Source organism: Daphnia carinata, chromosome 5 (assembly GCF_022539665.2).
Source record: "Daphnia carinata strain CSIRO-1 chromosome 5, CSIRO_AGI_Dcar_HiC_V3, whole genome shotgun sequence".
Classification (NCBI taxonomy): Eukaryota; Metazoa; Arthropoda; class Branchiopoda; order Diplostraca; family Daphniidae; genus Daphnia; species Daphnia carinata.
In genome coordinates this window covers 3,136,972-3,149,176 of record NC_081335.1, presented here as the reverse complement: position 1 = coordinate 3,149,176, position 12,205 = coordinate 3,136,972, and the positions used below count along the sequence as shown (strand labels likewise).

The 12,205-nt window shown below is 39.5% G+C and overlaps 3 protein-coding genes across 4 annotated transcripts in view; 1 reads left to right on the top strand and 2 right to left on the bottom strand.

The window, feature by feature from the left end:
- Nucleotides 1–4,469, bottom strand: part of LOC130696081 (EEF1A lysine methyltransferase 2-like) — a 32,874-nt gene extending 28,405 nt beyond the window's left edge. The window contains exon 1 of the mRNA XM_057519159.2: nucleotides 4,457–4,469. The gene's annotated coding sequence lies outside the window, so the exon portion shown is untranslated. The remainder of the gene's footprint in view (nucleotides 1–4,456) is intronic.
- A 1,055-nt stretch (nucleotides 4,470–5,524) lies between these two features.
- LOC130696064 (condensin-2 complex subunit D3-L-like) lies at nucleotides 5,525–10,377 on the top strand. Its single transcript, XM_057519136.2, has 8 exons — nucleotides 5,525–6,740; nucleotides 6,801–7,726; nucleotides 7,825–7,958; nucleotides 8,029–8,221; nucleotides 8,280–8,549; nucleotides 8,613–9,057; nucleotides 9,118–9,419; nucleotides 9,486–10,377. Exons 1-8 carry the CDS (start codon nucleotides 5,561–5,563, stop codon nucleotides 10,323–10,325), a joined length of 4,290 nt encoding a protein of 1,429 aa, XP_057375119.1. The 5' UTR covers nucleotides 5,525–5,560; the 3' UTR covers nucleotides 10,326–10,377.
- LOC130696068 (U3 small nucleolar RNA-interacting protein 2-like) lies at nucleotides 10,373–12,186 on the bottom strand. Of its 2 annotated transcripts, none has more exons than XM_057519142.1 (6): nucleotides 11,843–12,186; nucleotides 11,347–11,787; nucleotides 11,165–11,285; nucleotides 10,914–11,111; nucleotides 10,704–10,843; nucleotides 10,373–10,646 (listed from the first exon to the last, which is right to left on the bottom strand). In XM_057519142.1, exons 1-6 carry the CDS (start codon nucleotides 12,084–12,086, stop codon nucleotides 10,411–10,413), a joined length of 1,380 nt encoding a protein of 459 aa, XP_057375125.1. In that variant the 5' UTR covers nucleotides 12,087–12,186; the 3' UTR covers nucleotides 10,373–10,410. The 2 variants fall into 2 exon arrangements, with proteins under 2 accessions (XP_057375125.1, XP_057375126.1); XM_057519143.1 differs by having other exon boundaries at nucleotides 10,373–10,643.
- Nucleotides 12,187–12,205: the final 19 nt, after the last annotated feature.

Genomic DNA, 12,205 nt, shown 5'->3' with positions numbered 1-12,205 from the left:
CACGGTTGCAAAAACAATAAAGATGAATTGAGCAAGCTAAATAAAAGAAAAAGTTGATAAATGTAATGTGTGAACACAGCGAAAACAGATAATGAAAGAAACAAATTTTGCAAAAAATATTTTATAAAAAAAATTTTATTGACAATTCTCTGCACATTACAATTATTTTTGCAACTTTAAAAAGGCACAATAGCCCTTTCAAAAGTTGCCGTCAACCCAGGCAGGGGGAGACACTGCCTTGTTGACCCACCGGGGAGATTACCCGGTGATTGGCTAAGAGAAGCCGGAAGAAGAGCTGAAGATTTGGAACATTTTTACAGGAGCGATTAACCTTTAGTTCGGATTTGTGGGTAGCCACAGAGCCCTCCGTGAACACATCATCGGACTAAGCGGACATCCACGTCCCCTTTCCGGCCAGAGCCCTCCAAACCTCGGTATATGTTGTTTTTATATATACCGTACAGTAGGGGCATGACCCCCTACGGGCTTATTACGAGTCAAGGGGAAACGGGGCTACGGAAAGGAAGGGAGCCCAGATATGCACTTCAATTTTTTAAATATAAAATACCGTCTCGGGAATCCGAATGAAGTATAGGAATGTCATGTCATCCATCCAATCATTACAATTTATTCAGTGTCTTGCCCCAACCAAGAATCTTTTCAGATCCAATGTTACTATTAACCTATTCTGAGAAAAGAAAAACAACACCATTAAGCATCTCAATTGTTGCTCATGTGACTTACATGACTCATAGATTCAACTTCTGGCAGAAGCTTGGGAAAGGCCATACAAATTGCAGATGAAAATCATTGTATAAGGCTCTTGAATGATAAAATAGCACCCGTAGAATGTTGCATTGTTGATAGTTGTGTTCCCAGTATGCTGAAAATCCTTTCCTATTGGATAAATTTTTTTGTAGATTAGACATGGTTGGCAAAAAAGAGGAGAAATGCTTCGTCATAAATTCAAAATTTTTTGAAAACAATTCCGTTTATACTTAAAGAGTCCATGTATGATGTTCATCGCTGCAATGCCAGCGAAGTGAAACATCTTTAGGGTCATTTAAGTACCCAGCTTCACCAACACTCTGAACATAGAGGACAAGTTGTTCTTTAGCAAGAGAAGCAGAATTATTTGAGGCTTCTAGCTGTGACAGAACTATAAAGGATTGCTGTTATACAAGATTCATTTACACAAGATGGTACTTCTCATTAGACAATGTGCATACTCTATTACTTTACCTCATACCTTAATGGTAATGCACTCTGTGTTTTATCAACTGTAGGCTCACTCTTCCATCCTGTAACACTTCCAGACTTGACTTGATCCCCCGCTAAAATTCTGTGAATGCAAAATAATAGCATTAAAAATACTTTTTCGATAGACAAAAAACCGAAAAGTACCTAATCCATGTTTGATGTTGAACTCATGCCATTTCTGGGTCTCCGTATCACACCCATTTTCGGCAGTCTTTATGGCAATATTAATCAAAGCCACATGTCCCACTATGAAATGGATGTTGAAAAGCAAATAAAAACTGTTGAGATGGATATCAGGGGAATCAGAATAGACCTCAATCAACTTCAGTTATTCCCTTCCCTATAGTACTTAGTGACATAGCATAATAGATATACTTGCCTCAATTCAGAGCCATAGACCAACAGAAAAGAACACAGAAATGTAGCTGTGAAAGCAGATCACTTTAAAACACAATATCATGTATAGATCACCTAAGAGTAGACCTAAAATGCATAGGCAAAAATATTGGGCACGATCGCAGTTTACCAAGCATAGTAGCAAAATAAAATAATTATCAAAGAAAAACATATCCACACTTGAGTTGCCGAATGGGTAAGTTTGATGCAATCTATGGCAATCCGTTTTAGCGACCTTTCTTTTTGTTTTACTGCTATCGACCGGTAGATGGCGATAGCAGTGAAACGGAAAAAAAGGCCGATATTTTTTTTTTTTTGGGGGGGGGGGGGGGGGGGGTAAAACGGATTGCCATAGGTTTAGAAGAAACTATTATAATTATGTAAATTGATAACAAAATAACAGAGCGAAACCGAAAATAATTATGTCATAAAAATGCGCTGTAAATTTGACTTCACGTACCAAGAAATGTTAAATTCAATTTAACCAATACATCTGTTAAAAATAAGAATTGAAAATTTTTATTAATCAGAAGTATATGACCAAAATACACTATACACTAATATAGCAAACAAAAACACTTATCTTCAAGTTTTAAGTTGAACGGCTTTTAAAAAGCTTTAAATTGAAAATACAGCTCAACATAATAGAACACATGGTGTTGTATGATCCAGCATTGTTTTCGATGTCAAATCATAATGATTTGTGTCAACCTTACAAATGTTTGAAGTCATAAAACAAATGTAGGTGTAGTTCATCATTAGAAAACACCATTTTCAACATAAGGAACCTCATTAATTTTCCCATAACTCATGCATGGGTCATTTTTCTAGCTACATGATAATATTATTATCATATACATTTAGTAATACATATCTGCACTAAGTTTAAAACAAATAACAGGATCAGACTAACTTGACAACTGTTGAAATTGAATAAAATCATAAAAGGTGTGCCAAATGCAGTAATAAACAAACACCAGTACAACGTATTCAGCAAAACGAAGACGTTCTACACAGGAAACGGAGAAGTCAATGTAATTCAGAACCTAGGTTAAAAAAAAAATTCATTAGAAACTTGTAACTGTAAAAATTTCTCAAAACTGATAGCAATAATTCCACATAGCTCTGCAGAAATTCCAGATGCTTAAGCACTTTTCTTTACCAACTTTCCAATCAATGCGGGAAGCCAGACTATCACTGTTCAAATTTGATATTCGCAAGGTTCCAGCATGTAGCAAGTTCAGTCTCCATGCCCACGACAAAACCCTCCAACATCGTTAAGGTGAAATGCTAAAGAAAAGACAGTATTAATAAACGGTTAGTGTATCCGAATCTAATGCAATCAATGATACGAACACGAAGAAACCCTTGGATACGGAGATTCACGTACGAGATGAAAAGAACTCAACCTTTAAAAGAAGGCCAAGTGTGCTAATCTCCAATTTAGCGATAATAGAATACACACCAGTATTCCCGCGCTGCAGATGCCCAAACAAGACGAAAACGCAGCATCTGTACCTTTAATACTGGAAAGAGGCTGCCTGATCCGCATAAAGATGTCCTACCGAAAATAAGTTGTAGTGTTAACTTCTGACCAAATGAACACCAAGCTCGTTTAGAGAATGAGTTACTCATCAGTTTATGAGAATTTCCAAACACCAATCAAAGTGGAGCACAATGGGTGGGATAAGATTCTAAAATGGAAGGATGCAAAATATGAAACTCACCAGTAAAGCATTAAACTCCACACCTGACTAAGCACAAAGACCTGCGAAGAAATCATCAAAAGTAAGCAAAGTAAGCAAAATAATCACAACCACAAGTTGATAGCTGTTGGCAGTGTTCTAGAAAGCACACTTCAATAATAAATAAATAATAATAATAGAAGTCACCAGCTGGTAACTACAAGCCTTGTTCTAGCATCATTGCAAACGTGAAAACTCAAAGTGGAGAGTATTCACTGAACAGTGGTGCAGAGAGCCGAAGTTTAAACACCTCACCACACCATAGCATCAGCAGGCAGGATAGCCCCACATAACAGGCAGAACCTAAAATGAAATGAAATGTATTGTAAAGATGCCAACAAAGAGCCACCCTCAAAGGAACAACAAACAACAGACGCACAGGCTCACCATAGAGGATGATCATAATCACAGAATGAACTGCGAACCGACAAAATCTAGCAAGCACCTTGTAGCCCTACAGCATGGAAGAACAGAAAGCAACGCCAAACGACAACCTTTAGAATACAGATACGGCTGACACAGAACACCTGAAAAAGCAAAAACAGCTTCAGCTTCACTAGCAATACTTAAATTAAACACCAAAAAAATAAATTTCAGAATAAAAAGAAGCATGATTAGATGTTCAGACAACAATTCCTATCATATACTTTAAGGGGTCATCATACCTATCATTAATTTCAACTATATAAACTTATCTCACCTACTAATCACCCCTTAAGGCATTCCTCCAACATAATCCGTCCTTTTCACCACAGGATTTACACAACTGCAACAAATGATTTAGAAACATTAATACCAGACTCATATTTTCACATTAACAAGATAACAAATGCACATAATAACAACCTGAATTTAAGCTTATAAAATTGGTATACTTAAACAAATTCCCAATTTTTCCTCATAAGTTCATAATGAAAACTGACTTAACCACGTGGCCCGAACGTCCGAATGGTACTACAAGTGTCCAGGGAGGAAACACTACGAAAAAATTCACGGTGCAAAGTACGATTCAGCACAAGAAAATTTAATTTTCAGAAAACATCGACATAGAATACTAAAAACTGACAAATACAAAGAAGAATCCTCAACTTAATTTATTGAATGGAATCCCATCATTCACTGTTGGGTACTTCTGACCTCCGACAGAATTTATATTAGCCAGCAACTCAGTACTTTACCAGAATGCCCGCCGGCTTTGCCACAGCATTGTCATGCCGTTTGCTAAATCTTAGAAGCTAATACATGAAATACGGCTGCGGAAAACGTTGCCATACTTGCCAATCGCAATTCGAAAAGCGAGCCAAGAAAAATTCAGATTACGCAAATCTAATAATCAAAATATAGGAGATAGGAGTCTACAGGCTCTTATACCTTGTTATTATTATGTGTGATATGCGAGTGGGCACCTAATGTCGTAGCCAAATTCCGACAAGTTAGAAAACCGTTTTAGAACTTCAAATAGCAAGTACGAAGAAGATCACTGTTAAATAAAGTTCTGCTGAAGCTGTCAAGCTGGCATTTGGCGTTAAATTTTGCGTCGTTAACGCCATTTGTGGTGAAATTAAAACTTATTAAGATTGGATAATATTATACCAATATCATTCAATTCAAGTGAACATGTGTATCCAAAGAAGAAAAGGATTGGACAAAAAATGCTGAAAAGGTTATAGGTGAAACCAAGAAATTGTTTTTTGCTAATAAAGAAAATATAAATCTTCTATACTTGGATAATACTTCCTCAATTATGGTATACTTTGAATCGTGCATCATAAAACTTACTCGAAATTATTCCGGTGTTGTAACCGCCGCCGGGTTTCGAACCCAGGAAATGTACCACATTGTTACAACGCTCTGCAATCGTGCGATATCACGGATGATATAATTGGATCATGGAAACAAAGGAAAGTAAGAAATTGTTAGATATAACTCATGGTTCAATGTAAGAGCATCGGCAGCCAATTGAAAAATAAACTTGATTTCCTTTTTTATTTGGCAACAGATTTTACCTTTAAAAAATGTCTGGCATTTTTTTTCAGTTTAAAAAAGAAAACGTCGTCTGCTTATTCTACCACCGAATTCCCTTAAATTTCCCGCCAACAGAATGACGTCTTCGTGTTAGTTTGTGAATCCAAACAGTTCCAAAGATATAGAAAAAAAAAATGGAAGATAACGTTCAAATATACGAACATGCTGTAGCATCGGAACTCATTCAACTGCAGTTGGAAAAACTTGAAACCGATTGGGTAACGGAGGTGATCGAAAACGATTTCTTGCACTGTCAAGATTTACCACTATTTTACGATGAAATTCTTGGTGAATGTCACGTCAGCGCACGATTCACAAATTTGCAGAGAGCATTTTCCTGTTGGTTAAATTCGACCAGTGGAATATCTGAAAATAATGGTGCTATGACATCTGCAAGGCAATCAATCGGGAATTCAGAGATGCCAGAAAATTCTTCTTCAACATTCAATACAAGCCTTTTAGACAAGGGAGCCAAATTCTGGGGTTTTCTGTTTCAGGAGAAGAAAGTGAATATTCAGAATTTGCTGGCACTTACTGGTTTTTTTATTGATAGGGGTTCAACCCTTGCAAGCAGTTTTGATGAGCGTGAACTGTGTTTTGAAGCTGCCAAGATGTATTTAACAATGATATGTATTCCTGGGAGTATGGCTTTCAGAGTCTTCCATCAAATGTTGTATATGAAGTCATTGCAACTTATTCTGCTGTATGTGCAAATCAGGAAATACCAACAGAAAAATGCAACACAGTCTCAACAAGCAAAGAAAAGTCAGAGACAGCCTGCTATAGAAGTCGAAGATAATGAAGAAGACACTCCACTTGGGGTTGAAGAAATTGCTTCAGTAGAGAAAGCTATCTCAAGTTATTTGGATGCTTTACTGCTAGTTCCACAACATCTTTCTTTGAAACGATATCCCAACATCCTGAAAGAAACTGTTGAATGCATACTACCAGTCATCAGCCTGGATAGGGGAACAGTGAGTCTAAAGGCGCTTGAAATAGTACAAAACTTCTGCACTCCGTTACATGGCGATGCCGTCCAAACTGTCCATCATGTCTTCGTGCACATTCTGCCACATCTGACACTGGACCCCGGTGATAAAGATTTGAATAACAAAAATTTAATAGCCTTGAAAGAAATTAGCTTCAAGTTAGTACGCACCTTCGTCGCAAAGTTTGGAGCCGTTATCTACCCTCTTTTGCAAGGAGTGATTAAACATATTTGTACTGAAGTCGTCGATAAGTCCGAATATCGTCAGAAAACAGCCCAAACTGCGCTAGATTTACTTCAGCTTATTCCTGCAGAACATCAACAAGGTAATAAATAGTAATGTTATATTAATACCAGGTTTGTAGATGATTCTTTGACTTTCATAGGCATTATACGTTGGTTTCTGCTACTTGCTTATGCAGAACCAGCCTATCTACGCCTTCTTTCCACGGAAATATTGTCAATTCTGTTGCAAAACGGACGAGTTGATATGCCCATTTTTGCTGTCATTTTTGCTGTCATTTTTGCCTTGTGTTCTGATCCATCTGCAACGGTCAGAGCGAAAGCTCTTTCTATCTTGGGTGAATGTATCGAGTCAAATCATCCTTCCATGGTTGAAATGCTCGATATCATGTTTGCTGAGGACATTGATAGGCAAACAGTCAATAATGAAGAAAGCAAAGAAATTGACATTGTGGAACTATTGCAAGCAGAAGGGCCCATTGAGATAAACTCCAAATTTTTGCCAAAAGCCTCTGAAATCGTCAGTCTTCTTCAAGAACGATCCCTCGACGAAAAGGTTCACGTGCGTAAAAATGCCTTACAATTACTGCTATTGGTAGCTCGACGACATGGACGCTATCTGACTCTTGATCTTCTCAAGCTACTTGGTAATGCTTGCCGAGATATCGCCATGCTCATCCGTCGCAACGTAGCGCAAATGTTGACGGAACTGTTGTCCGAACATCCAGAAAACGAAGCCACACAAAAAATATGGGCACAATCGGTACTGCCTCTGGTGCTTGATGGTGAAACGCGCGTACAAGAAAAAGCTCTGGAGTGTGCTGATCAGATGGTTCTGCGCCCGTTGCTTGGTCATGACAGTAGGCAAGGCTGGACGCTTTTGGAAGTTATAATAGAGGAAGGCCTGGACATTTATTTGAGTAAAGCGGTTGAGGTCTGGTCCCGTCAACAGCAGATTCCAGCACAACTCCCAAGAGCTTTACTTGCAAACAGCCAGGAGCGCCCACGAGCGGCATTAACGTTCGTTGCTATATTGGCTCGCCATGCAATCATTGATGCCAACGTGAAGGTTTTATAAAAATTCTCCATTTCCTGTTTGTTTCTTGTTATTAGAATTAGGTTTTTTCACACCATATTTAAATTTTGAAATTGTTTTTGAATTTGCAGAAATTTACCCTCGATTATCTCCATGAAAACATAAGCTCACAGAATCCGGTGATCGTCTGTTGTTTACAGCAAGTATATAAAACCATAGGAGCATGTTTACCTAGTATGAACAAGGAGAACATAGAGACTGTTCGGTACGTAAAAAGAAGTTGCTTTTCTTGTAGCATATTTATCTGAGCTTGACTGTTCATTTAATTTTTTCAGCACAATTTCAAGTCGATCAGTTGCGCACTGTCACTTACCTACAAACCTCATCTCCACCGTTTGCGATATGGTTGTATATTGCATCCAGCAGCAAGTAAAAGATGAAAGCGAAGCCCAGAAGGAAGCCGCTCTATGGGCAGGAGAAATTATATCCGATTGTGGAGAATTCCTTAGCAGCCATCTCAGGAAGCAAGTATGCCGGATAACTTAAAAAAAAAGTCAATTATCCCAAATGTTATTAACTGTCATAGGATGCTGTATTACCAGAGGAGGAGGAGCAGTTGGCGCGTCGTATTCTCATACTGGGTTCCGTTGGGTTGCACTGCCCTAGACAAGTCAACAAGCGACATTTCTTGGTACTGCAGCACGCTGCTTTTCAACCGGAGAGCGGCGTGGACGCTCCGATTCCTTTCTCTCAGCCACAGTCCCAGCCTAAAAGAAAGCTTCCTCCGCGACTACAAGCGGCCGCTATCATTTCACTGGGGAAACTCAGTGTTCAACATGAGGAGATGGCCAAACAGGTATACTTTGTCTTTCACAAAGTTCCTTTAGTTCTGATTGGATTTGTGTAATATTCCACGCAGCTTATTCCGGGTCTGGGTCGTCTCCTTGAAACGACTCCACACGAAACGGTCCGCAACAATATTGTTTGTTGTCTGTGCGATTGGGTAATTCGCTATGCCACCGCCATTGATCCCGTTATGCCCCAAGTAACGGCTTGTCTACGTGATCCAATCCCTGCTGTAAGGAAGCAAACATTAGTCTTACTGATACATCTTTTGCAAGAAGATTACCTCAAGATTCGTGGAACCTTTTTCTTCCGCATCCTGCAATTGGCATGCGATGATGACGAAGGATTAAGAGTTCTGGCACACTTCTATGTTACCCAGCGTTTACTCCATAGACAACCAACCATCATACAGCAGCACTTCATCGAGAGCGTGTTCCACTTCAATGACTACAAGGGTCACCCAACATACAATAAATTTGCCTTGACGGAGAGAGAAAGGAAGTTGTTTTCCATCGCTGGTTTGTGTACTTCCCTGTAACGAGACGCAGAAAATATTTAATTGCAAGTTATATTTCCAGGACAGCAAAACGCAGAACGTCGATTCCAAATTTACCAGTTCATGTTGCAGAACATAGATGACGAGGCACGGTTTCAGCTTACTTTCCGACTAACTCGCGATGTGCTCCACGGAGTTGTTGAGGATGTTATGTCTCTAAAAAAGGCTTCCACTGAAGCTGTTTTGAAGGATGCCCTTGCCGTACTTTCATCGGAGGATATTAAATTAGCTTCATTGGCTGCTTCCACGGAAGACGATCCCGTAGAGAAAGAAGATATAGCTCAAGCTATTGTACAGTCCACTAAGAAGGCTATCATTGCTCAGGTTTGTAACGATTCTGTTTCCGTGTTCCCGTTCCAGAATGATTAAATTTCGATCGATTTTATGTAGGTTGTAAAACGAAATGTTATCGAAAACATTGTACCAATCGTCGTCGCTTTAAAACGTAAACTAGCGGCCAATAAGTCCTCACTAATGGGCAATCTCATGCAATTTCTACGGGAGCTAATGAAGGATTACAAAGACGAGATCCAAGAAATCCTTGCCGAAGATCGCCAATTAATGGCTGAAATTGATTTCGATCTAAAACGGTTTGAGCAACAGGAGAGATTGGATGCGGAATTGCGGACCTCTCGAGTGGAGCGAACTGTACCGCCTGCAGAGTTAATTAATCCACACGAAGGTGAGCAAGCCAGAACTCAACAAGGTGATGATAGGCGAAGTAGAATCAACCATCCTACCACCGAATCCACAGAAACATCAACGAACAACGCGGAACTATCGAAGGGGGAAAGTGAAACCCCCGTTGGAGCTGTTGAAAGTAATCCGTCCGAAAGTATTCCACCAACAACGGTAGAAGGACAAGAACCGGTCGCCGAATCAAACGAAAGGAATGGGAAACAATTTACAACGGAAAGGCCGAATGCAAGTAGTAGTCCAAATGGGGAAAGTGAGGCACCAGTAGAGAAAGATGCTCCAATGACGGATACTTCTCGTGCGTTTTTACAACCTGAAATACCAAAGGTACCTCTAGTGCGGAATGTGGCGACCAAGCGTATTTTGAGATCGAGAGTTATGAGCACTCCGATCAGAAATGTTCCACATGATGACGTTAGTTTCCAAATAAGAGATGTAGATATAAGTGACATTCATCTACACGATCCTAACCAAACTGACTCCCTGCCAGAGCTCGAGGCCTCAGCGGTGCGACCAAAAAGAAGGCGTCGTTAACATTCGTTAAATAACTTTTTGGAATTAATAACAATAAATCACGTACCCTGAATTCAAGAAATTTTGTATTCACTCACAGAGGAGGTCATGATGTCTCACGTTGCTTGAGCGGAATGATGACAATTTCGTTTTTGGCCGATCCATTCCGCCACCACCTGCCTAGTCTATGTTCTTGACCGAGACCGGCAATCAACATCTTCCCATCTGAGGAAAATGCCAGGGAGTTAACGAATCCGCAAACCGGAACGCTAAATAGAGGTGTTAGAGAGCGGAAGTTCTCGCCACACTTCCATAGACGAATAAAACCGTCTTGTGATCCTGCTTTGAAACATTTTCTCATTTAAATAGGTTTCTATAAGATTAAGATCTATTGCATACCTGAAGCAATAAGGTCTGTATTCGTTAACGCAGCTACTGAGGAAATCCAAAAGGCTTGGTTATTCGACGCGTCCACTCCATGCGCGACGGATACACTACAAAGTGGTTTTTTCTTTTGTGAGCCCCATAGCGACAGCATACTAAATCGTAAAGCACATTCTTTATGTAACATAACATTGAATTATTTTATCAACTCATTGAATGCTATACCCGTCATCTCCACAGCTGACGAAGTGATCTTCGTTGATAAGACGGACGCAGTCAATTGATCCTTGATGTCCATTAAAAATGAGCTGCGACTCTTCGGGAATTTTCCATACACGCAAAGAGTTATCTCGTCCTCCTGCCGTAATCGCTCGTTCTTTGTTTAAGGCATCGATGGACGTGATGGCATCTTGGTGACCTAATCTAGGGATGTAAGGGTTAATACTCGTCATAAACAGAATATCGAGCAAACTTACAGCGTCTCTACGTAGGACATTTCATCCAAATTCCAAATTTTCACAGTACGGTCCATTGAAGCACTGTACAACGTATGGGTGCCGCGACGAAAAACTAAGCCAGTGATGCCGTCTCTATGTCCTAGCAATAAAAAAAAATTCAATTTATGCAACATAGAAAACATGGAATTGGTGTACAATACCTCTAAATGTGTGCATCCATTTCATTGTTATTGAATCCCAAATATGAATCTGATTGTCTAGATCACCACTTGCCAGAAATTTTCCATCAGACGAAATACTAAGACTTTGCACCACAGACTTATGGCCTTTCACTTCAGAGGAAGTTTTCTTATCAACCCTTTTGATAACGGCTACCTTTTTGAAATCTACAAGACACCACTTAACAATGGTGCAATCTTTTGAGGCCGTGAACAGAGATTGGCAATCAGGTGATATCGTCAAACAAGTAATAGGTTGTTTGTGATCTTTGCAGTGCAAATGCCTTATCAAAGCTTCATTGACCTTTTCATATGAATCTGCAACTGTTCTTCTTAGTCTGCCACTCTGTTCAAGCAAGTCCTCTTTCAGTCTATGTGCAATTACAGATTTGTCAATGTCATGCTCTTCTCTTCTTATGCGTTCTGTGGAAAACACAATTAATATTTAATTTAAACAAAATGGTAACATTTGACCAACCTTGGTTTTCAATTTCTTGTATGTACTCTTTCGTGAGCCTTAGCCTTTTTTCTTGTACAGTTTCTTCATCTTCTTCCGATTCTGTATAGACTCTGGAATCATCGTTTTCTCCTTCCGAATGGCTAGATATTTCGTCGTCGTGGGCCAAACGCTTTTTTTCCTTGTACGTTTTGGGTCTGCCAGTGACGGTTGCACCATTACTACGTTTGGCTCCGCGTTGATTTTTACGAATGAAAAACGACATTTCACGGGTGTTAAGCAACTGTTAAATTTTCTCGTTCTTAAATCAAAATTGGGAATAAGTAAAAATCCACGTGGTTTGGCAGCCGAAATAACAGCTCGCGCCATCTGGGAAGCGAAGTC

Coding starts and splice junctions, on each gene's coding strand:
- LOC130696064 (XM_057519136.2), top strand. CDS start 5,561: ATGGAAGATAACGTTCAAATATACGAACATGCTGTAGCATCGGAACTC. Junction 7,959..8,028: donor GAGAACATAGAGACTGTTCG/GTACGTAAAAAG, acceptor TAATTTTTTCAG/CACAATTTCAAGTCGATCAG. Junction 8,550..8,612: donor ATGAGGAGATGGCCAAACAG/GTATACTTTGTC, acceptor TATTCCACGCAG/CTTATTCCGGGTCTGGGTCG.
- LOC130696068 (XM_057519142.1), bottom strand. CDS start 12,086: ATGTCGTTTTTCATTCGTAAAAATCAACGCGGAGCCAAACGTAGTAAT. Junction 11,286..11,346: donor ATGGATGCACACATTTAGAG/GTATTGTACACC, acceptor TTTTATTGCTAG/GACATAGAGACGGCATCACT. Junction 10,844..10,913: donor GTCAGCTGTGGAGATGACGG/GTATAGCATTCA, acceptor TTTACGATTTAG/TATGCTGTCGCTATGGGGCT.